The 27144-nt window shown below is 44.4% G+C and overlaps 2 protein-coding genes across 2 annotated transcripts; one reads left to right on the forward strand and one right to left on the reverse strand.

Annotated features, from left to right (window-relative positions):
- Window positions 1–645: 645 nt before the first annotated feature.
- Window positions 646–10198, reverse strand: wdr83os (WD repeat domain 83 opposite strand). Its single transcript, XM_083636202.1, has 4 exons — window positions 10052–10198; window positions 9497–9602; window positions 5455–5552; window positions 646–1027 (listed from the first exon to the last, which is right to left on the reverse strand). The coding sequence occupies exons 1-4, from the start codon at window positions 10099–10101 to the stop codon at window positions 961–963; spliced, it is 321 nt and encodes a 106-aa protein (XP_083492328.1). The 5' UTR covers window positions 10102–10198; the 3' UTR covers window positions 646–960.
- A 212-nt stretch (window positions 10199–10410) lies between these two features.
- Window positions 10411–26975, forward strand: wdr83 (WD repeat domain containing 83). The gene is made up of 10 exons (XM_083634541.1): window positions 10411–10509; window positions 10910–11020; window positions 16318–16438; window positions 17440–17545; window positions 18466–18514; window positions 18876–19002; window positions 22091–22158; window positions 24432–24540; window positions 25449–25563; window positions 25770–26975. Exons 2-10 carry the CDS (start codon window positions 10918–10920, stop codon window positions 25938–25940), a joined length of 969 nt encoding a protein of 322 aa, XP_083490667.1. The 5' UTR covers window positions 10411–10509; window positions 10910–10917; the 3' UTR covers window positions 25941–26975.
- Window positions 26976–27144: the final 169 nt, after the last annotated feature.

The following is a 27144-nucleotide window of genomic DNA, read 5'->3' on the forward strand; positions in this document are numbered from 1 at the left end:
TTTTTGTGACAGGGAAACAAAGACATTTTCATTATTAAAAAAAAAAAAAAACATTTGAAAGTCTTCCAGCCCTTCATCACACTATCTTTGAATGAGCCCAAATTCAATCATGATCAGGTTTATGAAACAAACGTATATGATCATTGGATTACTAAATGTGACTTTGCTTACATGAAGCATATTGTGATATACATTGGTATGTATCGAAACTGACCCGTGACTATCATGTTATTGATTTCAAACGTATCGCCCAGCCCCAGTATACCCTATCTGTTCTGCTCTCTCCCCCTCCCCTCTCTCTAATATAAGATAGTTAAATTATGTGTATTGATAGTGCTTAGCTAGATTTAGCTGGACATATTCTCTGTAAAGACATCGGAGACATGCGTGTGAATTCGGGCTATACAAATAAACTTGACTTGCCATCGGTGAATGAAATCTTATTTGCCAACAGGCCGATGGCAGTCGAGTCGACAAGGCGAATGTCGGACGGCCGATAAATGGGTGCATTCCTAGTTTTTCATATCTTAATGAGACGTAATGCTTCCTATGGATGGTCGTCTGTGGGTGAGGTGGGCTTCATGTGTTCAGTGCATCTTCTTCCAAACACAAACACAATCACAGAAGTTACTTTTAAAACCGTACGACTTTATTTTCGACAACCTGCATCAGGTCAACCAAATAGTAGTTTTTCCAACATTTTCATCAAGAAACAAAGGACTTATAGAAAAAGACTGAATAGAGAGGGGGGGGGGGATGCGAACGGAGTGCAAGGACCACCTGCTCTCCATTTTGGATTAGTGTCCTTGTTACTGACCACCTTCTCTTCTTTCACAATATCTTCCTTTCCGTCTTTCGTCCCCCCCCCCCGATGGCCACCAGTGGGCCAATCAGCTGCCTCGTCTCCCACTCCAGCACCCACAATATAGACGTCCACGCTCTGCTGTGATTGGTCCTTGGTTACCATGGCGGCGACATCGGCTGTGGGTTCTGGAGGTAGGACATCACAACTGCTGAGATGGACAACCTGCAGACAGAAGGGAGGATGGAGACAGAAGAGGAATTCAGGCACACTGAGTGAGGACAGGTCTAAAGGTCTGGTACCAGGCAGCAGAAGGTACAGTAGTGCTGCTGAGCCCAGGTTAAGGTTAGGGTGTTTTCAGCCAATTCAACCAAATATCTGTGATGGGAGGTTAACACTTGATAACCTCGATGAAACTAGACTCAGCCCTCAGTCTTAATCCGTTTCACTACTGTAAGACTGAGAATATTACTATTTAAATCTTTTCATAACGTTAGGTTAGGTTGGAAGCCTTGCATCGGAGAACCAATCATGAGTGTTGTGGGCGGGCCTGCTTTCTGGGGACAGTGACGCTCATGCAGAACCGGTGCTGTGGCGTTTGCGGAGAAACATATTAATCACAGAAACAAACATAACCTGTTAATAGGACGTGTTTCATCCGGCCCCGGTGGCTAGAGGTCTTTCCCCCAGCGATAAGCCCGACTCCCGAGGCTAACGTTACAGAGCCAGCTGATGACTCACAGTAGCAAGCGGACCACTTCCGGATAGGAAAAATTATTGTAAAATAAACAACAGGTATAAACTCTCTTTGCAGCACATCAGTGTCTTGCTCTATATTAGAACTATGAAACATTGCATTGCCGCTACCAAATAAAATTCTAATAATAAATGTAGGCGTGTCTGCTGCCGGCCGTTCTCGCCGGGCTCAATGAACCAGATTTGGAACAGTAAATTCCCAGACGTTTGGTGGTTAGGTGGCAACCGGTGGTTAGGTGGAAACCGAGACTACGAATACACTGATCCTCACTATTTTTCCATGAGAGCCACACTGGCAGGACAAAGTCCATAGGAGAGCCACTTTTTACACCAAAAGCCACCCCAACCAAGCATATCTGCCTGCTCATTTAATCTACTGTAGGGCCCTATGAAATCAGTTTGATTTTTTCCAAATTACACATAAAACAAATTCTGAATTCTGTGATTTACGCTTTACGCTAATTTTAATAATCAGGAAGTATTTGGATTAAAGACAAACCTCCAACAAAGAGGAACTGGCACCAGATTATTATGCAGCTTATGCCTCTGGAGTTAATAATAATAATAATAATAATGATTGGATTTATATAGCGCCTTTCCAAGTGCTCAAAGCGCTTCACAGAATCACCGGTGGTTCGAAAGCGTGGCAGCCACACATCGGCGCTCAACAGCCCCTCCGACCACCATCATTCATGTCTACATTCATACCAATCATACGAGGCAAGGAGGGTTAAGTGTCTTGCCCAAGGACACAACGACAGCAGCTGGGAGGGAGCGGGGATCGAACCGCCAACCCTTGCGTCATTGGCCGACCCGCTCTACCTCCTGAGCTAAAGCCGCCCCTTGACATGTTCATGACATGTATGCTGCACTCAACAACCGATGTCTTTTATAAAGTATGGGAGCCTTATTTGAATTATATTGACCCTAACCTAGCAGAGACACTGACTATTGGATACCTCAACCGAAGTGATATTGCCACCTGATCCTTGCCTTTTTGCCTTGTACATCTAATTTAATTTAATTTATTTTATTTATTTTACTGACCTGTCTTTTTTGTTTTTGTCGTTGTCTTGTCTTGCAAAATTCAAATATTGAATAAAAATATTATTGAAAAAATAAATAAATCAGGAATTGTCTATTGATGTCAATGAATAAAACAGTAAATCTGTAATTGTGCAACACACAGCATTGCAACTTGATATACTGTATATATTTTTTAATAAAATGCTTCCATACAGAATCAAAACAATACAGCCACAAAGTCCCGAATAAAGCCTTGTCTTGAATCTGAGGTGCGTTTGCACTAGTAATCAGTTTTGAGGAGCTGCACGCAGGCAGGCTCGCCAGCTTTTGCCAGGTTTGACGTAGGGCTGGGCGATAAAACGATATATACAATATATATCGCGATAGAGACGTCATCAATACAATGACAAATTTGTTCGATAGGACTTCGATAGCAAAGCTGCATGAAAAAATGTCCCCTGTTAATGGAGCGTGCTACGAGTGACAGGGAAACAGCCAATCATTTAACAGACAGGTCAGACAAACCCCGAGTGTGCACCCGCCCCAGCTCATAAACAGCCAATCATATCCCTTGACAATGGGCAGTGCTAGTGAGGCGAACAGCATGTTTGGTCTCACCCGGCACACCCACCACACGTGAAGAAACGACAACAACACAGAAGGAAGACGTGGAGGAGATTGTCAATAAAAGGGACGAAAGCAGAACGCCGTTGTCTGTAAAACGTGACAAAGAATTCAATGTGACTTTCAATTCATGTGAACGTCAATTGTCAACGTGTTCCATATGACCGTTGAGCCCGCACAGCAGTCTTGTGCGACCGGGACATTAACGTTAATCACCAATTTCACAAATGCGGACGTCTGCAACGTTACTTTGCGGGAATGCGGGGCAGCTCAAACTGAATCACCTAACGTTGAACAACCCTGAAATAGACGTTACTCAACGTTTTTTGTTTGATAAGGCTGACAACACTGTGTCATCGAAATAAAACGTCACCATGCCTGTAAATTACTGCTTGCACTAAGAGCGTGTATGTGTGACAGTGTTAGCATTACAATTATTACCCATGTGCCTTGAAAATAAGGTGGTTCAACATAAAGTGGTTAAATGCAAACTTTTTCTTCTCGTGTTGTTTTAATTAATAAAAATAATTATCGATATCGACTGATATGAAATATTTTATGTCGATATACTTTTCAGCTTTTTAGCTAGTTTGACGTGGCAGTATGTCAAGGCCTTTACGGCGTACGCCGGTAGCAAAGACAAGCGCTACGGTCCTGCTCGCTCGCAGTGGAGACAGGGGGCCTGTGTATTACCGCTTTATACCCATTTATCGCCAAACGCTTTGGGATCCAACACATTAAGATGCGCGGTCAGAAAAAGTCGCCAGATCACTCTTGAGAAAGAAAGTCGCCAGGAGGGCAAGATGCTGAATGAAGTGTACGCTGTGAGCCACCAACTGAAGGTCTAAGTAATGACGCACTCCTTTCTTCTCACATGCCCTCCGGGTGTCTCTGAACGCACTCGCATTTGTTTCGTAACACGGGGGCTATACATCATACGCCGCCTATTCAGCAATGACCGAAAACTGGCCTTGACCCAGCGTCTACGTAGCCGAGGCAGCACATTCACTTCCTCCTCAGACATGACTGGCTGAGCCAAACATTTTGCATTAGTAAACTACGTGTGCATGGGGGCTTCGTCTTTAACACGGCCTCATCGAGCCAGTGGAGCGCGACGCACTTCCTGGCTGCGTTATCTGTCTGATGGGCCCAACCCAGCTGCCCCTGGAGCGCCCGCCCTACTCTACTACACTTTATAAGCAGATGGAATGGGCCATCCGTGAAGGTCACACGGTTAAAAGCTTTCGGGACATTGGACAACGGCGTCGCTACAGCCCCGGTGGCAGGTCGAGGCATTTCACTGCTTACTGTACATTATTGGTACTGTTAAAGGAACGGTTCACCCCTAAAATCCAAAAGACATATATTCCCTCTCGCCTGTAGTGCTGTTTATCCATCTATATCGTTTTGTGTTAGTCGCCTGGGTTTTGGAGATATCGGCCGCAGAGTTTCTGCCTTCTCTCCAACACAATGGAACTGGATGGCGCTCGGCTTGTGGTGCTCAAAGTGCCAAAGAAATACATTTGATCAACTCAACAACAGCAATGTCTCTTTCCAGAAATCATGACCCGGTTACTCAAGATAATCCACAGACCTTGTTGTGAGCAGTTTCATGGAGGAACTATTTTCTTTTGACCGAACTACACCCGCGAGCTGCTAGCCAGTTCCTACATGAGACTGCAAAAGAAAATAGTTCCTACATGAAACTACTCAGAACAAAGTCTGTGCATTATCTTGAGTAACCGGGTCATGATTTCTGGAAAGAGACATGTTGCTGTTGAGTTTTTCAAATGTATTTTGTTGGTGCTTCGAGCACCAACAAGCCGAGTGCCATCCAGGTCCATTGTATTGGAGAGAAGGCAGCCATCTCTATGGCCGACATCTCCAAAACTCAGGCAACTAACACAAAACAATATAGATGGATAAATAGCACTACAGGTGAGAGGGAAAATATGTATTTTGAATTTTAGGGTGAGCTGTCCCTTTAAGAATGTAGCCTATTTGTTGCTGCAAAGGGAAGTGAACAGCATATCAATCAAGCTCTCACTCCTTTATTCATATACTACTACTCATCATATGTCATGTATGTACCTGAAACATAAAATACAAAAACACATAATTATTATATATGAATTAATAACATCGTATATCGCAATATTGGGGCGGCACTATCGCGATATCGCGCGGCGCGCGCGCACACACACACACACACACACACAGACACACACACATTATTTGATACTCACATGAAGCTACTCATCATCTGCTTGGTGTCCTCTGAGCTTCTGGAGTTAGCGAAGCTGATGAAGGAGCAGTACACGGCGATCCACGCACACCACTTCAACTGCAACACAAACATGACAACACACAGGCTGAGTCAACTGCAACACAAACACAACAACACACAGGCTGAGTCAACAAGGCTTTGAAATGTCTCCATGAGCGCAGATTTTTTTTTTTTTTCATTCAAAGAAGTGTGCCTTGGACTTGTGTTTCGTTCAGATTACATGTTCCAAACCCGAGAGTACCGTGGGGGGAATTGGCACACTGTTCATCTTGTGAAATGACTGCAGCGCATCATCCGCTGTGCTGAGAAGGTGATCGGATGCAACCTGCCATCCCTTCAGGACCTGCATGCAGCCAGAACATTGAAGCAGTCTCGCAGATCACGGCCGACCCCTCCCGCGGTGACGGTACCTGGCCACAAACTCTTCAAAACACTCCCCCTCATCAAGAGAGTGAGGCCTGCCAAGACCAGAACCTCTCGCAACAAGAACAGCTTCCTTCCAACCGCCATCGGCCTCACCAACAAGGCCCGAAAGCCCCTTCCACCAAGGACCTCACCAACACCCCCCACAAACCCCACTACCCACTCCTGAACTCAGCTGAATCCCCCACCACTGAAATGAGCCCCCCCCATCGCTACTTAAAGTATTGTAGCATACTGACATGAAGACAAATTCCTCGTATGGAATTTGCATATTGTGGCAATAAAAGTGATTCTGATTTGTTCAACAACTCATGCACTATGTTTTGAAGACACATTCAAATCCAACCAATGAAAAAAGAATGCTGTGTTGAGTACAAACCAAACAATCAGTGAAGTAATCCAATCCAATCCCCCCCCCCCCCCCGTATGTCCTCTGTGCTGAGAGGCAGGCGCCCCCCCCCCCCCCCCCCCCCCCCCCCCCTGCTGTCCTTCAGTCCACCATCTGAAAGGTGAGTTCACCTTTAATCTTCTAAATGGAACGAGCGGGATGGACACAGATCCTCCCTTTTGGGGCAACACCCCTTTAGTGTGTGTGCTCTCTCTCTCTCACACACACACACACACACACACGCAACGCACACATAGAAGATGGGGGAGGGGAGTCTGGCATGTCGTTAGTTTGAATTATCGGCCCAGTCCGCTGTTTTACCGAGCAACTGTGAAGACGGATCCTATAGTATACCCTATAGTAAATGGCTGATTATAGAAATAGCGCTGCATGGGCGGGGGTAGTGACTAGGGATGTCAATGGTTAACCGTTAATCGGTTAACCACCATGGTTTGGACCGTTTGCGCTTGGCGGTCTATAGGTTAATTTGCATACAGTGCTTCAGCAAAGCGTCTCCTCTCAGTCCCGGTCAGTCAGCCCGTCCCCGCTGCTGTGGAAGCTGGACGCTCGCACTGCCACTCCTGTCTGCGTCCAACACCAGACACCTTAGCAACTTCTCAGACCTCACTGACCTGGACTTTTTCTGTCCATGGGATTAGCAATGTTAATGTGTTGAATCCGCTTGTGTTCACAACTAACGTTACATGATTGTCTAACCAGAAAGATCTGATGAAGAGCGCACTCAGCGCAGCCCTGCACACTGACTGCAGCCCCCTGGCTCCTCTGACAGCAGCCGGGGACTGTAACATAGCTTGCAATTGTCACGGACTACGTTTACATGCACACCAATATTCCGGTTTTTGCCCATATTCCCGAAATAAGGCACTAACAGACTAAGCTGTTTACATGCTACTGAAAATTAATTCCTATATTATTCCCGTTTACCTGCGACCGGGGCATATTTTGATTACTGCAACATACAACGCCTCCTTGACGTAGCCTACTGTATGACGTGCTGTAGGGAAGAATTTCCCTCCTTTTTCAAACGGCAGCCATGTTGCTCCCGTGGTGTCCCCTCGTTCACCCTTTTGCAAGTTATGCAAAACTGTGTTCTGCAAGATATTCTCTTCACGGCTGCACGAGAACAGACTCTGACGCAAACAACTCATGCAGCAAGCGGCCAGCTCTGGTGATGAGGGAGCTACCGTTACTGCCACCACGGACCACCCGGAGATTCTGGATGAGAGTACGAAGCTGTGTGTCGCAAACCGCTGTAAAGAACCTGAGGATCCTCCTAAAACACGAATAATAGCGGAATAGCCCACGTCTTAACTCATTGAGTGCCAGCCACTTTTGGAGAACGGACGCTCCCAGTGCCAGAGTTTCAGAGCGTTTTCAGTGATTTCTCAAGGCCCACAGAATATTGTGTGATATTACTATGTAAACACCGAACACGCACAAAGAACGATGAGACTCTCTTCTATCATCTGCAAAAAAAAGTTTATTGATACCATTTTCCGTTCTTTAGTTATGAGCCGGAGAAGATAGGTTGTTTTGAGCAAAAAGACACGTTTCAATTTAGAATCTGAGATATTCAGCCTTTTGTGAAAGGAAGCATTTCAAGCACATCATTGACTCTGAAGCTAATATTTTCTGATGTAATGACACCTCAAAAATAATTTCCTTCAATAAAAGAGTGAAAACAAAGGAATTTTGTTTGGCCAAATAATATTTTTTAGCTGCAACCAGCAGCGCTGGCCCCTGCGTGCGCAGACCCTACACCTTCTTGCTGGTCTTGATTTACTGCTGGTGGGCATCAGATAGCCTATTCTAGCTTGTTTGCTCTCTGTGCATCGAGCCTGCTGCTGCCTGGGTCTGTGTGTACTGTCAATGGTTGTATGCTGTAGTGCCCTGCGTGCCCCACCCCCCTCCTCCTCCTCCTCCTCCGTGGTGGGAGGAGTGTCTCTGGGGCTCTGCTGCGGTTTGCTGTGCGTTTGCTCTGCACTGAAAAGTGCGCTGCATCCCCCCGCTTTTTTACAGCGTGTCGCCGGCTCCCAGCTGAGAATAATGTAACTTTTCAGAAAGACGCTGGTGTCGGCAACTAAATCATATGGAGCGGCTATCGCAGCGGACACGGATGGGGCTCAATTGTGGCAGCAGATGACTGCTGTTCACAGGCACAGCTAACGTTATGCTTCATGCATATCGATGCGATTTCCGTTTCCCCATTACTTCTTCTCTCTTTTTTCCTCGCCTTTCTCTAATCTGGAGAGCACTGTCGCCACCTAATGGGTCCCTAAAATAGGTTTTACACATTCAACAGCCACCATACTTTCACAGGAGATGGATCTGGCTTTGATGCACGTCCCACCGTCAAAAAACGCAATTGACGAACATACTCGTCCTTGGCACTCTACGTTACTAAACCAATTGACGAACATACTCGTCCATGGCACTCAATGAGTTAATCAGAAAATTCTAAATTCGGAAAAAGGCCGAATTCGGAAAATGCAACCGGAATATGCTGTTTACATGACCTTATCAAATTCTGAATATTGTCATTTTCCGAATAATAGTGGAATATTGTGTGCATGTAAACGTAGTCACAGGCTTTTTTGATTATTCTTATTTACCAGTTAATTACCGGTAATGGATCTCGGCTAATCGAAAGCAGAATTAACCCAAACTGACAGTTTGGCGCCTCAGGTCTCCATAGTGGGATTGCGACGGGCGGCGCTTAGCGGCAGTGCCCATGGAAAAGTAGTTGGTAGTTTCCAACAACCCAACTTGCCGTTTTCAGCATGTAGCAACGAGCTAGCGTGTAGGTTTCTTCCATTAGCTTACTAGCTAGTTAGTGTTGTTGTTTTCACTGAGGGCACTATTTACAGCGACACACAGGGAGGAGGGAGTGGAAGCCGCTCTGATTAACATGGTCGGAGCCAATGACAGAGCTTGTAATAAGCCGGGAGCGGACATCCGGCAGCGACTGAAACAGTCGCTCCAATGGGAGAACAGAGTAGAGCAGGGGAGGGTTTATCCCACTTATGGAGACCTGTGGCACCAGACCCCTCTCACGGCTGGTCAGCGAGACTAACGTCAATGTGAATGCCGCTTGGCCACACACACACCAGAGGGGGATGGGACTGTGTGCGTGTGTGTGTGTGTGTGTGTGTACATGTGTGTAGGTCACCTTGAGCATCAGTCCACACATGCTGAAGATCATGCCGAGCAGGTTCATGTAGTCGGGGGTGGGGTCTTCTAGGGTGGGGTTGCTCTCTGTGCTGGGGGGCTTATACCTACAACATGGACCAAACATACAACAATATAACAGAATGTTTATCTGTAAAGTGATATGTAGGCTACAGGCTAGCTGTGCAGTGTATTGTACGTCTTGAATACAGTACTAGTTAATCAGTATGTAATACTGTATATGTGTCACTTGATTTGTCAACTTGACTAACGCTGATGTCAGAAAGACAGATCACTGTGTGTGTTTCTGATTCCGATCACACCAATAATGTAGAAAACCCAGCTGAACGGAATCATACTAGCGTTACCTAATTAACGTTATGACAGATGCGCGTTCTAACCGAGGACGACTGTTGAATGGCATTTAAATCCTGCTGCAGCTAATTGCTAATCGCTTTAGCCTCCGCTGACTGAGCTAACTAAAGGTTAGCTGCCGTTAGCCACGCTAGCTAGCCAACTCCATCAAGGAAAGCTATTTTCTGTATAACACACTAACCGCAAAATCTTATTCTGTCTTCTCGGGTCCGCCATGTTGTTAGAGGACATGTTGTCTGCAAATGTCTTCTTGTTGTGATGATGAATAAAAATATAATAAACCCAGTGGCAGTCAGTCAGTCAGACAGACAGCTGATCGGCTACTTCGTGAATGGGGACCGTGGACTGAAAGGTTGACAGTTCCGGCCTCTTTCAAAATAAAATCTGAACATGATTTACACGCGCCAAAAGTAAACAGGGGAGGAGGAGAGAACGCGTTGAACTTTTATTTTGATATTGGATATTCGATCCCAGCATGCATCGCGTGCCGTGCCTTAACGGAAATACGTGAGACTAGGGCGACAGGGATTCAATGAATGTTGCAGAAACTGTGCATGAAGCTGTTTACATTCTAATATCGATTTGGCAAATGATCGTGTCACAGCCGTGCAATTGAACTCTTTGGAAAAAACATTTCAAGTAAGTGACAAGAAATGGCTATTACCTGTATATGGGTTATAAATGACCAACTTACTACAGAGCTAAGTTAACTACTAGTCAGATACACGAGTAAAACACTAACTTCTCTCTCAGTTCATTTCTGAGGTTTCACGATAATGACTGACCTAGATAAGAGATATAGTAGGCCATAAGCTAAATAAAAGCATGCAGATAGATATATAGTGCACATCTGATCAGTTATTTGTAATATATTTGTTTGTCTAGCAGTGCACACTTTTATTCCCAAAAGTGGGGTACGTCAGTGTACCCCCCAGGGCCCAGGGCAGGGTACTGGCAGTTATGTGGGGGTCCCCAAAAAAACTGCAGTATTGCTGACATGCTGGTTCTCTGCTTGTTTCCATGGTAACAACGTACACAGATGAAGTGATGTCATTCCCCCAGCCTAAACCCCAGGCCCCCCAGCTCCCCCGCCACCTGCTCAGGACCGTAGACTGCCAGCAGGGGGCAGTCAGAGCTGTCCGCTTCAATGGTAAGAGACTCATGTCTGGATGTACGTGGTGTGTAGATAAATCTACGTCTGGAGCACCACTCTGAAAAGTGGCTAACGCCCGCCTCCTCAAGACAAAAAAAAGAAGAAGAAGGATGCGCGAGCGTGACAGACATATGAATTGACCAACCACGGACATCGTGTGAGCGGTGCATTCGGAATGCGTGCATCGGCAAATAACGGATGCACGCTGTATGACGGAACTTCTGTCACAGCCCAGCCAATCAGATTTCATCTTGAGGGATCGCCATCTTGGTTTCCAGAAAGTTGATATATGATTCAGACCCTCCGTCGCTGGAAGAATGCCGACGTACAACGTTGGGTCTGACCACGTGAGACTATAGGTTGTGGGTAGATTTCACGTACATTTAATCATAAACCCTGAATAAACAAACCAATCTGCTTCCTGATGTGACTTTAAGACCTCATATCTGTGACATAAACGCTCTCACCCACCCACCCATTGGCCTCCATCCAGGTGCTCACCCAAAATAGCAGAAGGAAAATGTTACATCAGATTCTGCATAATTTGTATGCATACATTTGTATGTATAATCAGTGGGTAGAGCATAGCACTAACTACCAGAGGTGTGGCCAAGTCGTCTGTGCTCTAGTCTTGAGGCACAAAAAGTCTATCCAATCGATGCCATTAAAGGATAAGTTCACCCAAAAATGAAAATTCAGTCATTATCTACTCACCCCTATGGTGATGGAAGGACGGGTGAAGTTTCTTAGTCCACAAAACAGTCCTGGAGTTTCACAGCAAATAGTCTAGTAGGAACGGGGGGTCCCCGCGCACCCGAAAGATATATTTTTCTAACATAGATTTTTGTACTCCTCAAGGTGTCTAATAAACAAATTTTGTTGTTACCCCGTTGAAATAGTGTCCCATGGGTCCGTTTGGTGGCCATCTTTGCGGGCATATTGCGATGTCTGATGAAAATGGATAAGGGTCATAACTTTTGAACTAGACGTCATAGAGAGACAAATGACACCACTTTTCTGCATGATTTCTGCATGAGGAATTGATTGAGAGGGTTGTTTTAATGATTTGAACAGGTTTAGTATAGTAAAACTCAAAAACATATGAAAAAAGTGTCTAATTTACTCTCAAAATCTTGCAAAAGAAATCTATCTACATATTAGTCCATGGGCCAGAAGGGTTGGGAATAATGCTCATATTGATTTTTGGCAAGGTATACATCTCTAGAGTTAGAAAATATGTGAGAGCATTGCACCAATGGTAGCTAAATGTGTGTTATCACTCGATTTATAACACCATGCAAAACATAATAGTTGCGGGACGTAGGGACATTTGAGGCTAAGTTCATGCAAATCAAGTCTAAAAGCACCAGAATTTGCCCAGAATTAGCCCAGGGCATGCTCTAACAATTGAGCCAGAGTGCCCGAGCTGGTGACCCCCGGGGTCATCATGGCGGCCAAATCCAATATGACCACTGTCCGAAAAAGATTTTGGCTATAACTTTTGAAAGAGATGAGCTAGAAATACAGACTTGGTGTCTATCTTATGTTTTTTGACCATTAGAAAGGTGTTGGAATGCTTATCTTTACTAATGAAGATGTGTGTGGACCCCTAATCTGCATATTTCCAAGATGGCGGCTACCTGAATATGAGTTTTACCATAACTGTTGATGCTTTTAGTAAACTCGGTGTCCATTTTATGGTTTTTGAGTTTTAGAAACACATTGTAATACTCAGATGTATGATTTAATCTATCTATAGCACTCTACTTTGCCTAGTAAATAGGCTACCAATATGGCTGCTATCCCATTTCTTTTTTACATACACTTTTGTAGTTGTAAGAATGAATTATCAAACTGGTGGAAACAAACAATCTACAGTATTTATCTTACATATTTTATTGAAACAATTAGTGAGTAACACTTAGGTATGTCCATGGGTTGGGGGGGTTAAGTTAGATTGAGTGTAAAGTGTTTTTTGTTTATATCCTTATATCCACAGCCAGATTAATCAAATATTGTTGTCTTGACCGCATTGTTGGTACAGGCACTCTTGCATCCACATTGAGGTGCCACGGGCTCCAGCTTTACAGTATTCACAGCACCCACTACATGACTTTTTGCAGCTGCAGCAGAGAATGATGACTCAGGCTTTACTGGCATCTGAAAGATGGGTCCAGTAAGGTTCCCAAGTCTTGGTCATGGGAGTCCCAGTACCAGCCCCACGTACTGAACTCTGGATATTTTGCTGGACAGAGGTTGCCTGATTCCAGTAGAAGCTGGTCTGCAGCAGTCCCCATTTGACATGCTGAATCAGTGCATCTTGGGTGGGAGGCAAGTTCTCAAGGGACTTGGTACCATTTGAGAAAAGTGGATGTCTGGCTTCTTCTTGGCTGGAGACACAGCTCTTGTTGGACATGACAACAACCATAATGCTTCCAGTCTTTGGACATGGACATCTGAGTTGATCGGTTCAGGCTCCAAGGTGAAGGCATCCACGGTCTCAGTGAGATACGCATGTTGCTTCCCAAGCTGCCCATCCACTCCTTTTCCCATAGCCCTGGAAGGCTGATGTAGTATCACATCATTTTAGCACATGGAAGAGATGTAATGCCAGTGATCTCTGGAGACCAAGAACATTGCAGATTTTGTGAACATAAATGTACTTTCCACACGTGAAGCCGATCCAGTGCTCTGTGAGGCCTAATGTGTAGAAGAAGTGTATTGCAAGTATTACAACATCACTGTCGGACGTATGGATCCTGAGTTTCTATGGCTACTGGCCCAGCATGTGCCAGGTGCTATAAATCATTCTACTGTAGTGTCTGCTTCAGGATGGTTACAAGGCTGAAGTGCAGATATGTCATATTCAGATCTGTTGGAAGGTATAACATCCTTCTTGGTAGAAAGGAGGAGTTCATCCCAAAACCCTGGTCGCCCTCACCTTGGGGTTGTCTGGTACAGCAAAAGCTGTGGCTCCAACCAAGTAGATGATGCTAGACATTGGCTTTTTTCAAATGCATCAAGAGAACCTGCCTCCCACCCAAGATGCACTGATTCAGCATGTAAAATGGGGACTGCTGCAGGCCAGCTTCTACTGGAATCAGGCAACCTCTGTCCAGCAAAACATCCAGAGTTCAGTACGTGGGGCTGGTACTGGGACTCCCATGACCAAGACTTTGGAACCTTACTGGACCCATCTTCCAGATGCCAGTAAAGCCTGAGTCATCATTCTCTGCTGCGTCTGCAAAAAGTCATGTAGTGGGTGCTGTGAATACTGTAAAGCTGGAGCCCGTGGCACCTCAATGTGGATGCAAGAGTGCCTGTACCAACAATAAGGGTCGAGACAACAATATTTTAGTAATCTGGCTGTGGATATAAGGATATAAACAAAAACCACTTGTCATCTGAAGTCTTTTATGCAAAATCAGTCACCCTGGTAAATCAAAAGGACTGAGCACTTCTAACTCAATTCAACCTATGGACATAAGTAGGCTACTACTCACTTGTACATATAGGCACCAATATATGTTTTGTTCTGTTGTTTTTGTTTCTGATATTGTAATATTTTGTTCAAATCAAACCTTTGATCAGTATTGATAGCATTTCACATTTATGGAGAGCATTGATGCACAGACTGGCTATTACCTACTACTCTATTTGTCTAATTGTTTCAATAAAATCTGTAAGATACATACTGTAGATTGTTTGTTTCCACCAGTTTGATGGTAACTTATTCTTACAAGTCTACACTCAATCTGGGTGAAAGTGTATGTAAAAAAAAAAATGTTTAGCGGCCATATTGGTAGCCTATTTACTATGCAAAGTAGAGTGCTATAGATGGATTCAATCATAAATCTGAGTATTACAATGTGTTTCTAAAACTCAAAAACCATAAAATGGACACCGAGTTTACTAAAAGCATCAACAGTTATGGTAAAACTCATATTCAGGTAGCCGCCATCTTGGAAATATGCAGATTAGGGGTCCACACACATCTTCATTAGTAAAGATAAGCATTCCAACACCTTTCTAATGGTCAAAAAACATAAGATAGACACCAAGTCTGTATTTCTATCTCATCTCTTTCAAAAGTTATAGCCAAAATCTTTTTCGGACAGTGGTCATATTGGATCTGGCCGCCATGGTGACCCCGGGGGTCACCGGCTCGGGCACTCTGGCTCAATTGTTAGAGCATGCCCTGGGCTAATTCTGGGCAAAATCTGGTGCTTTTAGACTTGATTTGCATGAACTTAGCCTCAAATGTCCCTAAAAGTCCCGCAACTATTATGTTTTGCATGGTGTTATAAATCGAGTGATAACACACATTTAGCTACCATTGGTGCAATGCTCTCACATATTTTCTAACTCTAGAGATGTATACCTTGCCAAAAATCAATATGAGCATTATTCCCAACCCTTCTGGCCCATGGACTAATATGTAGATAGATTTCTTTTGCAAGATTTTGAGAGTAAATTAGACACTTTTTTCAAATGTTTTTGAGTTTTACTATACCAAACCTGTTAAAATCATTAAAACAACCCTCTCAATCAATTCCTCATGCAGAAATCATACAGAAAAGTGGTGTCATTTGTCTCTGTATGACGTCTAGTTCAAAAGTTATGACCCTTATCCATTTTCATCAGACATCGCAATATGCCCGCAAAGATGGCCGCCAAACGGACCCATGGGACACTATTTCAACGGGGTAACAACAAAATTTGTTTATTAGACACCTTGAGAAGTACAAAAATCTATGTTAGAAAAATATATCTTTCGGGTGCGCGGGGACCCCCCGTTCCTACTAGACTAAAAACACCACAGTGTTTGAAGTGAATGGTGACCAACTTTCAAATGTAAAAAATAAAATAAAAAAATCCATACTCCCCATCTGGCATGACAGGGCATGAGCCAATTCTCCAGAAGCCCTGGGAGATGCCAAGTTGCCTTCAAAAGACATCATTTACCCCCTGTTTTTAGCTGAAATCTGACCTGTAGCCATGAGCTGAAAGTCCTGTTTTCACGTTCACTTTCATGTCTTCTCTTCATGCATCAAGTCAAGTCTCAAGCCATTAAAACTGGGACTCAAATCCAAGTCATGTGAATCGAGTCCCCCCACCTCTGCTAACTACATGCAGTATCTGTAGTAGGTGTGCTATTCTAATCTCCTAGCTGCTGATGCACTGAGCAGCCCACGCTAACGTGCGTGTGTTCACAGTGCACAGTCAAGGCACTGTGGGTAAAAGCAGTAGATATGTCACATGTCCCTCTTCTCCCCCTCTCCCTCCTCTGGCAGCGGACGGGAACTACATCCTGTCCTGCGGCAGCGACAAGTCTCTGAAGCTGTGGAGCGTGAGCCGGGGCACTCTGCTGAAGACCTACAGCGGCCACGGGTACGAGGTCCTGGACGCCGACGGGTGAGCCGACTCCTCACTGCCTCCTTTACACTGATGCCTCATTCGACCGCCGGTTGAGGCACGCTGAGTCCATACTCAGTCATGGTTCCACCAAGGCTGGTTGAACGAGCAGGTATCATAAGGCAGTGGGTTCTCAACCTTTTTGAGCCGTGACCCCCCCAAAAAACTTTAGGCTGCGGGTTCGTGACCCCCCCCCCCTCCCCTCCCACCACTACCCAACCCAACGACAGTGCGCACACATTCACACACTAATTTCACTCACTCAGCTGAAATCGTTTTTATAGTTTATATAGCTTTATAATACATTCAACCATTGGTATGGGAGATTTAATCATAAAATCCAAAATATTTTTGACAATCATCCCGCGACCCCCCAAAATAATCTTGCGGCCCCCTGGGGGGGGGGGGGGGTCCCGACCCCCAGGTTGAGAACCAGTGCCATAAGGTGACGTGAAAACACTGCAGACTACTGATTGGTCAGAGAGAAATCGTTATGCACACACCTATGCTAACGGTACTCAACTAGTTTAGCTTACCCTCTTGTGCGTAACGTTAGGATTTCCCAAACTCGTTATTTTCGGCAGTCTTTTGTCTCGCTGCCTTCAGCCTCTTCTGAAATAAAATGGGTCTCCTTGCTTAGCCTCAACAGACGGCCATTTTCAGTTGTTTTTGAGAGACATGAGAGGCTCGGCCTGAACACCAAGCCTCCTCCCGCCAGGCCGGCCACTTACACCATAAGGGACATTTCATTAGAGGAACTAAGGACATCTCTATAGTTTATTCAGAGGTTTAATTTAAATTATTTTAATTAAGCTAAGTTTAACTAGTTAAGTTTCTGTTTTGTCTTTGTTTAATCTGCCATGGATCTGGGTGGGCCTTTGTCAGGGACGTGTCACGGATCAGCCGGCAATTCAAGGTGGCCGCGTCATCTGTACTAACTCGTTACCCACCACACCCCTGAATGCTAACGATGCTTGTGTTCTGATTGGCTGCTTCCGCAGTTCCTTTGACAACAGCCAGCTCTGCTCCTGTAGCTCCGACAAGACGGTGGTCCTGTGGGACGTCGCCACGGGACAGGTGGCACGCAAACTCCGGGGTCACGCCGGGGTCAGTTCTGCTCATAATGACTCTGATAATTTCTTTTAGGAGATATTTTTTAAAGCCTTTTTTCAGGTTTGTTTTTCTCTCACCAGCGCCGCCGTTACGTGTTTGCGACTGTGGTCTCCATTCATTTGTTTATTCCTCTGTCTGTGTGTCCATCACACACGATATCTTGGACAACGCTGATCAGATTTTGGCAAAACTTGGCAAAATGATGCATCTCACTAATGCATTACACACTGATTATACTGACTGTCCCAAAGGTGACACTGACCCTGCGTTTATATACAAATGATCAGAAAAAAATCCCTCTTGGAAATTTCACATGAACACATTCAAAATCAGACGATGAAGTTGGAATTTAGGGCTCGGTAAAAAAAAAAAAAGTTAACCCAGTTAGACTTGCCTTGCGTGGTTTGGTTCTTAGCGCAACAAGATCTTCTGTAAACATCTGTAAACATTAATATTTTTTGCAATGCACAAAGTTAGAGGTTCCTTGTACAATTTACAGCATTCGTTCTTTGAGAATCTCTTTCATATCCAAGCGAAATTGGTATTGTAACTGAAATCTCCGTATCGCATCGAATTGGAAATCAAATCGAATTGGGACCTGGTGTATCGGAATCATATCGAATCGGGAAATGTTTTGAACATTTTGCTGATCAAGTTTCCATGGTTGTGATGCAATCTTCTCAACATGGCGTAAAAATCTCGATAATATACATTGGTGCTTAAATCTAATTGGTCACTCACATACCTGACCAAATAGACTGGTCATTGTGAAGAAACTGCTAGCATTGTAGGAAGAACAGCACTGCATTGCACAACATCATCCAAGCATTGTGTGTCAGCTGTTGTGAGAAGAAGGGAGTGAGGACGACGTGAGGGAAAAGTTTGCTCCACTGATTTCAGCCTTCTGTTTACAGAAAGTCAACTGTGTCCAATTCAATGAAGAGGCAACTGTTATTTTGTCTGGTGAGTCTTTTCCATCACACTCTCCTCTCGCAGACACATACAATACACAACACACTATCCAATACAGTATATCTGATATATATTCTGTCCTGTGCTGCATTTGAATAACGTACATAAACTCACCAAGGCTGTTTCCTCACACATAAATCAATTGGATCTAGAACCGACCCATACTGGATTTTTGGGGCCAATACTGATATTAGGGGGTTGTTTTTTTGTTCTATTTTTATTTTTTATTTTTTTGCAATTATCCTTCAAAAATCAAACACTTGTGACAAAGATAGGTAATGGAGGCAGGATATTTTACAGTTTAACAATCAACTTTATTGCGCGCGCGCGTGTGTGTGTCCTCACCATGCAGGGTCCATAGACGGGACGGTGCGATGCTGGGACACCAGGTCCCGGAGGTTTGAGCCCATCCAGGTTCTGGATGAGGCCCGGGACGGCGTGAGCAACCTGAAGGTGGTACAACACGAGCTGCTGACCGGGTCAGAAAAGTTAAATTTACAGCTGATTCTGATGGTTTCTTCTTCTGCAGGTTACTAATAGGCATCGCACATGGAGAACAGGGTTCCCACAGATCCTTGAAATCCTTACAAGTTTGTGAATTAAAGACAAAAATCAAGGCCTTGAAAGTTTTTGAAAATAGACATAAATAGACACGGGTCGTCGTCATTGAAAGGGCAAGAATTTGAGTTAAAGGAAGGCTTTGCCGATTATCAACCCGCTTTGTATCATTAGTCAAGTCAAGTTTATTTGTATAGCACATTTCATACACAGAGGCAATTCAAAGTGCTTCACATAAAATGATTGACAGGAAAATAAAAGAAGAGAATAAAATGGACATTTAAAAGCATCACAACAAAACTTTAAAAAAAGAGTATAAAAAGTGCATTAAGCAACAGGCGCAGCAGTTGCAAAAAAAGCGCTAAAAACGTATAGAGGACTCATTGGGTTTGCATAATAGAATAAATCAATTTATCTATATTGAGTCCCCCGACATCATGAGTATATCCGTATTACGGAACCATCCCCCCGACCTGCAATGTCAGTAATCTCTCGAGACAGACTTTCGACTTGCATCGAAAATCTGTCGGCAGGCTCCGTCAAAAGGGTTGTAACAGCGCTCGCACGCATGCCGCGCTTTACCCGATCAAAATGAAGTGAACGTGACCAGTGTGTTGTCAACACTTACCATTGTCAGCGTGTAGCAAGTTGCTACTTGCTACTAGCAACGAGCTAGAGTTGTTATTGTTGTTTCATAGCGACCGACGGATTTGAGAGCGACACGCAGGGAGCGGAAAATAAATGCATTAATGGGCAGAGCCGGTCGGTTGGAGCCAATGGCAGAGCTTGCAGGGAGCGGAAAGGGATTTTCTTCTGCTGCCGACCGCGCCTCTTGAGTTCCTGTTGCACCACATTGAAACGAGGCTGCTGCCCCCAGAGGTTAGAGAATTTTTTTTTTTTTTTTTTTACCGATGGGTTCACAGATTGCAATGTCAGTATGCAGATTTGGCAGCCTTTACCTTGTCTTCATGTTTTCCTGCGCCGAGAGCTCTGCATGCAGTTTATTCCAGCACTTCCGTAACAAAATGACGCGTTACGCATCATAATGGGCGCGGAAGGGTACAGCTGTTCCTCGAGGCGGCTTCCAGTGTGCTGTTATTGTTTATTGTTTGCATGGAGAGCCTTAACGAGCCTTAATGACGTGCAGCAGCTGGCGGGGGCGGAGTTTCTGCAGGCAGACAAACGGAGGATATTTTCTCTGTGTGGAAAACATATAGAGAAGGTCAACACTGTCCATCTGCTTATATCACAGAGATTATAATGATATATACAAAGTGGGTTGATACTCAGCAAAGCATCCCTTTAAGTTGTGGACCAGTGATGTCATTTATGCACAAATGACATCACTGGTCCACAACTTAACTCAAATCAACTCTCAGTCTCAATAACTGTCAAACATGAATACATAAAGATTTAATGCATAAAGAAATGCAAGAATGCATAAAAAAAGTGTTTATAATTTTTTCCATAAAAACGGTTTACAGTTTTGAGATCATGTGCAAGAATAAATCAGCATTGTTTTTCAGGAGAGTTCTTGTAACACAGCACAGTTGAGAAGTGTTCACACATTCACGCCTCTCTGTCTTGTTTGTGAGCTTCCTGCTAGTTAGCTGCTAGTAACTAAGTGTTGTAACAGTAATTAACCTTGATCCGTGTCTCAAAATATGCCGTGTTGGGTCCTTGAATTTGAGGGAATTGTGCCTGGAAAGTCATTGAAAAGCCTTTGAATTTTTATGTTTAAGAAGGCCTGGGAATCCTGTGAGAAAGTCTTCAACTGTGACTCCATCCAGAGTGACTTAAGGTCCACACGCACAGGGAGCGAATCTTGACGCGCGTCAAGATCTGCCCCTATAGCGCACTGCAAGCGTCAGATCTGAAATGTATACACCACAGAATGACAGAACCATCGCTATTTGGGGGAAAAGGCCACTCATTTATATGTAATCAGGCACAATTGACCGATAAAAAAAAAAAAAGTTGTTATACCGTAGTTTTGAGCCCCTGTCATAAGCCTCTTCTAAACATGAACTGCGGATTAAAACCGTAGAATCAGGTCCGACTATCCGCGGCAGTTACCCTGCTAGACATGACTCAATAAACCGCTTAATCACTTTCTAAACATGGGGAGAAGCTCCGGCGCGGTTTGGAGCACAGTGCTGCTGCCTGGCTACTGCAGAGGAAAGGTAGGCTACAAAATAGGCTACACTTCTCTCCTCTGGATCAATATGTTTCGAATGCATTTATTCCTCTAGTATTCTTCTCAGAGATCGACTTTGCAGCGGGAAATATAGCCTATTTTGTTCGGCACGTCATTCTGGGCAAGCTTGGGATAGAGGCTGTTGGATCATCCTACCTGTCTGTCGGTCTGCCGTGCAGAGGGGGAGACAGCGCTGCGGGGGGAAATTATGCAATTCTGTCCAAACTTATTCTAATCTCATCATGACATCCAGGGATAGGCTATGTTTTGCTAGCCGATGTGTTTAGAACCTTATTCTCACGTTAGTCTTGCTAGTGTAGCGTATTAATGCCTGCTGTATTTAAACTGCCATGAGATTTGTTTGAGGAGCACTACTTATCGAGACAGAGACGGGCACTTTGGTCGCTGCTGGAATCTCATTTGACGCTCAAAAATCAAAACAGGTTCGGAGTACGAGCGTCAGAACGCTCTTGGTGCATGTTCGGCCGTTTAAAACAATGGGTGGGCTTCCAAACGCTGGGATCTGACGCTCCCTGTGCGTTTGGGGCTTTAGACTGAGTGAAACACGACGCTCTCATACAGAGTGACTTAGACTGAGTGAAACAGTAGAATGAGCTGACCAATGGTGCCCACCCCCAGCAGCTTTGGGCCAATCAGGAAGTGGATTCAGTTTAAAAATCCAAATCCAAAATTCTAAAAGCTAGAGAGGTGCCTCACTCCAAACCTACCACTTAACGAGCTCAAGATCAGATGGCCCAAATGCAGGTGACTCAGACACAGTATTCTCTAACGGCGACATCTTGTGTGTTCAGGTCGGTGGACGGCAGACTGAGACGTTACGACCTGAGGATGGGAGAGCTGCATGTGGACTTCATCAACAGTCAGTAACCGTGTTTGTACTTTCTTAAACACTGTAGGCCAGGGGTTTCCAAAGTCTGAGACTGTGGGCCTCCCCCCAGACAAAGCTTGGAAAAAGGCGCCCCCCCCCCCCCCCCCCCCCCCCCCCCCCCCCCCCCCATCGCACAATTTACTGTGCAGGTTAAGAGCTTAGAAAAGGATCTGAAGGTATTTTTTAGGTTCTGACTGTGGGAAAGTGGGAAAAACATTCAAATTCCCCAAAAACGAATGTATCTATGAACGATCTTTAACCAAATTACACACGTTCTATTCTATGTGATCTCCTTTTGATAGCTAATGTAATATTTATTTATTTTTCACTTCCATTCCCTGAGCCTCCCCTGAAAGTGCTTGGAGCCGCCCTGGCCTGGGGAGGCCCGCCTCCCACTTTGAAAACGCCCTGCTGTAGGCCCTACAGCAGGGATACTCAACTTGCTTTGCCCGGGGGCCACTTTCGTGAAATGATAGAAGGCCAGGGGCCAGTAGTTAGGTAGGTTAAGTACATACATAAGTGCCTGGGTAGCAAGCAGACGGCAGTATTTGACAATTTAGCAGCTAAATCATAGATTATTGAAATATATTCATTCATTTTTATTTTTATTTATTTTTATTGATGTTTTGACAGTTATATATCAATACAGGTAATACAAAATCAATTCACAACATAACTGTACACTTTTTCTTTTTTTTCTCCCCCCTCCCCTCATGCAAATTAAAGTACACAACTTCAACAACAAACACACATAACCTTACAAAATCCCACGCAGATACAGGAACAATAGAGACACACAAAAAAAAAGAAAAGACAAAAAAGACAAAACACAGCCAATATAATATGTTCACATTCAGGTTATGTTCTTACAGGTTCAGTATTAGATCCTTTGATTTCAGTGAGGAATTGGCCCCAGACCTCTTCAAATAAATCCTCTCTACCCGCCACTCTATATGTGACTCGTTCATATGATGCCATTTGACACATTATTTCCATCCATTCTTTATAGGTAGACGGCACTGAGGACTTCCAGTGTCTCAGAGTGACTCTACAACCAGTTGTTATTGAAAGATATTCCATATTCCAGACTGAAATGCTATAACAGAAGTGGAGTATTGGCCAGAATATGACATGAACATTTGGACACTTATTCAGCGGGTATCTTGCATGTTGCGTTCAGGTGCACTGTTTTTTTTGCAATTCCATCGCGGGCCACACAGGGGGGCCGCAAGTTGAGTATCACTGCCCTACAGTGTAGGGGCAGTGGTGGCCTAAAGGTTAGAGAAGCGAGCTTGCGACCGGAAGGTCGTTGGTTCAATCCCCGGCACCGGCAGGATAAATCTGGGTGGGGGGGGAAGCAAAAAGGCAGCGCTTGCCCCTGCCTCGTTACCACCACTAAGGTGCCCTTGAGCAAGGCCCTTAACCCCAACCGCTCCAGTGGAGCTGTTCAGTGGCCAGCAGCTGAGACTGTGGTTTTACTGGTCAGCTTCCTCCTGTATAAATAAAGGATAGAGGAGTAACCTAGACTCTAGTTAGAGTAGGAATGTCTAGTGAAGAAGTCATGTAAGTATAACCACGATGAATGCTGAAATAGTCATTGCTTTGTCATCCGACTCTTTTTTGTTGGAGAATGAAATACATGTATGTTGTGTTGCCAGTTATTTACTCATAGCACCATCCTCCATCTTTGAGTAGGGATGAAACGATAACCGTTGTAATGATAACCGTGATCAAATTCCTTATGATAACCGTACTGGTTCAAATTTTCATTATCATTAAAACCGTGGTACCGTTTATATACTATCCATATATATACGTTTAATACTGTCCATCATCAACCAAAGTTGGCAACAGTCTCCCAGATGCAAACGTGCAGCCTTGGAGAAATGATTTCAGTGAGTGTATCAGTCATTTTTGGGGTCTGAGTTTTCAATATAAAACTTGGTGAAATGATTTCTGTGAGTGCTTTTTGAACATTTTCAGCACATTTTGACAAACCGTGATAATACTGATAACCGTGATCATTTTGGTCACTATAATCGTGATGTGAAGTTTTCATATCGTTTCATCGCTTTCTTCGAGTAGTTGTAATTATTATTATTTTTTTTTAGGTGGAGAGGTGGGAGTGTTTTCCATCTAACTCTGTGTGTGTGTGTGTGTGTGTGTGTGTGTGTGTGTGTGTGTGTGTGCGTGTGTGCGTGTGTGCGTGTGTGTGCGTGTGTGTGTGCGTGTGCGTGTGTGTGTGTTTGTCTTTGTGTGTGTAGGCCCCATCACGTGTGTGTGCTTCAGTCAGGACGGACAGTGCACCCTGACCTCCACTCTGGACTCCACAGTCAGGCTGCTGGACAAGAGCACCGGGGAGATGCTGGGAGAGTGAGTAGCGTTCAGGACAGGCGGGAGGCGTTCGCAGCTGCTTCGGGCCGTTCAGGAGATGGATTTTATGTAAAAATCCAAATGAAAAGTTCTAAAAGAGAGAGAAGTGCGTCCTACCTCACTCCAAACCGGCCACTTAAACAAAACAAAAAAACAGCAGCTAATTAGTTCTTCCAGGAGGACAAACCCACAGACGGAGCCCAGAGCAATTAACAATTGCAGCGCTGATGTTTTATTGTGAAAGGACAAGAAATAAAACAACTGACATTGTGCCTTCCTCAGAGTCATATTTATATTTACGGGGCGTCCCGGTGGCTCACCTGCCACAGCGCGTTCCACGAAGGCTTTGTCCTCCCTGCAGCCTGCCCGGGTTCCAATCCCACCTGTGCCCCTTTGCCGCATGTCACCCCCCCCTCTCTCTCTCCCCATCTCTCCTGTCTAATAAAGGCAAAAGTGACACACACACATACACACGCACACACCAAAACATTTACCTGTTATACCAACAAATCTGTCCTATTGGAAGTGGCCGATGGGTCTTCACTCTTCACAGTAAAAAAAAAAAAAAAAAAAAAAAAAAAATCTTGTATATTAGCAGATATGAGCCGTTTGTTCCAAACTGCGCTATCCAACTTTTGAAAAATGACAAAATGGCGGACGGCATTAAAGTAAAGCACATTCTGGATGACCGTACGAGTCACCTTCAAGTCATCGCTGACCTCTGCTGACCTCTGACCTCTGCTGGCAAATTGCAGAAACTTGGATAGGACTTCTCTCACACGTCTCTGACACAGCCTGTGCAGCAGAGCCACCTGACCAGTTTAGTGCCCTTGACGAAGGAGGTAGTTCTGACTCACGTTGTAGTGATGTTGCCGGATTTCATTGTTTTGTGTATTCACTTTCCTCAGGTACACGGGACACAAGATGAAGGGCTATAAGCTGGACTGCTGCCTCTCCAGTAAAGACACCCACATCCTGAGCTGCTCCGAGGACGGACACGTCTACTGCTGGGACCTGGTGGAGGTGAGAGTTTAGAGTAAAGCTGCAACGGTTATCTCAACACCTGGATGAGATTTTTTTTTTTAATCTGTTGTCTTCTGATGCTGGTTAGCAGCGGACTTGGGCGGCCCGCATGTCAAACTTTCCACCAGCACATGAACGCAGCATAATAGCTACAGCAAAACAACAACAACTAACATTTAACATTCCTTACGTGTTCTTACCTCCAGGGGTCTTTGTCGTTGAAGCTGCCAGTGGGGAAAGCTGTCGTCCAATCGCTGTCCTTCCATCCCACGGAGACACGCCTTCTGACAGCCATGGAGGGGCGTGTCCAGGTGTGGGGGGCGGAGCCAGAGGAGGCGGAAGAGGCGGCGGCGGCGGCGGAGGAGGAGGCCACATAGGGAGAGTGAAACTAGTCAGTGGCTGCGTTTACATACAGAGAGGATTCTGTGAACCTGATCACTGCAGTAACCTGGCTCTGGGGTGAACCATGTAAACATCAGAATCAGATTAAAATAACCTGCTTCTTTGATTATGAGAAACCCAGTTAAGAATCCTGGCTTCCTCCCATATTTAAACGGGATTTACTGTGGTGTAAATCATACGTCCACATTCATTTTAACTTTTTGCTTTAGGGCTGTGGACATTTCCAGCAGCTCCTACAGCCGGATATTCTTGACATCTGTGATTCATTGCAGTGAAAAAAACAATTGCCTGTAGTCAGGTTGTCATGTGTGTCAATATGATCGCACAGATCATCATTTCTTTCCTCTGTATTAGAAATAACCTGCTATTTCTTAGTCCAGTGGCTTCAGTACCCCCTTTCCCTGATTTCTGAATCCAAGTCCCCCCTTTACCCGACAACAACATTTTGCTTAGAAAACGGCAAGAGAAAACAATAGCATGTTATGATGCAATGAATGAATAACACACCTTTTGAAGGATATAACATTGCAAAATCAGAAATGGAGTGAAAGAGTGGCAATTAGTGCCTCCTGAGCAGATTTTATTTGAACGTTTCATTTATTTTCATGATTTATTCTTAGATTTTTCCATTTCCCCCTTTCTCTCAAGTACGCCCTTGTAGTACCTCCATGAAGCCCTAGGGGTACGCGTACCCAAGTTTGAGAACCACCGGCTTAGTCAAAGAGGGAAAGGAGAATATTCTGTTAACCTTCTTTGTTCATGGCAACAGGGACACACTTGCAAATGATCAAAGGTTTAACAAGATTCAGAAGCCAGTGTAAATGAAGCCACGCTCAAGTCTCATTGTGGTTTGTAGTTTGAACTGAGTGATGGTCGACGTGTGTGTGTGTGTGTGCGTGCGTGCGTGCGTACACTTATTTTGCAAAACAGTCAAATATGTTTTGTACATAACTGAATTACTGAATAAACATGTTTTCTTATTAAATTGGACCATATTATGTCACCAACGATATTTAGTCATGTACATATTTGTCTTTATTAGGAACTGTACATTATACACACACTGAACATGGAATGTTACAAAATAAGTTAATCAGAATGACAAAGGAATGGTAACAAATAAATAAATAATTTATCGTACATAAATACACTTTTGAATGTCGTTGGACCGTTGAGGGT

This window comes from Poromitra crassiceps (assembly GCF_964638095.1).
Source record: "Poromitra crassiceps genome assembly, chromosome: 4".
NCBI classification, from domain to species: Eukaryota; Metazoa; Chordata; class Actinopteri; order Beryciformes; family Melamphaidae; genus Poromitra; species Poromitra crassiceps.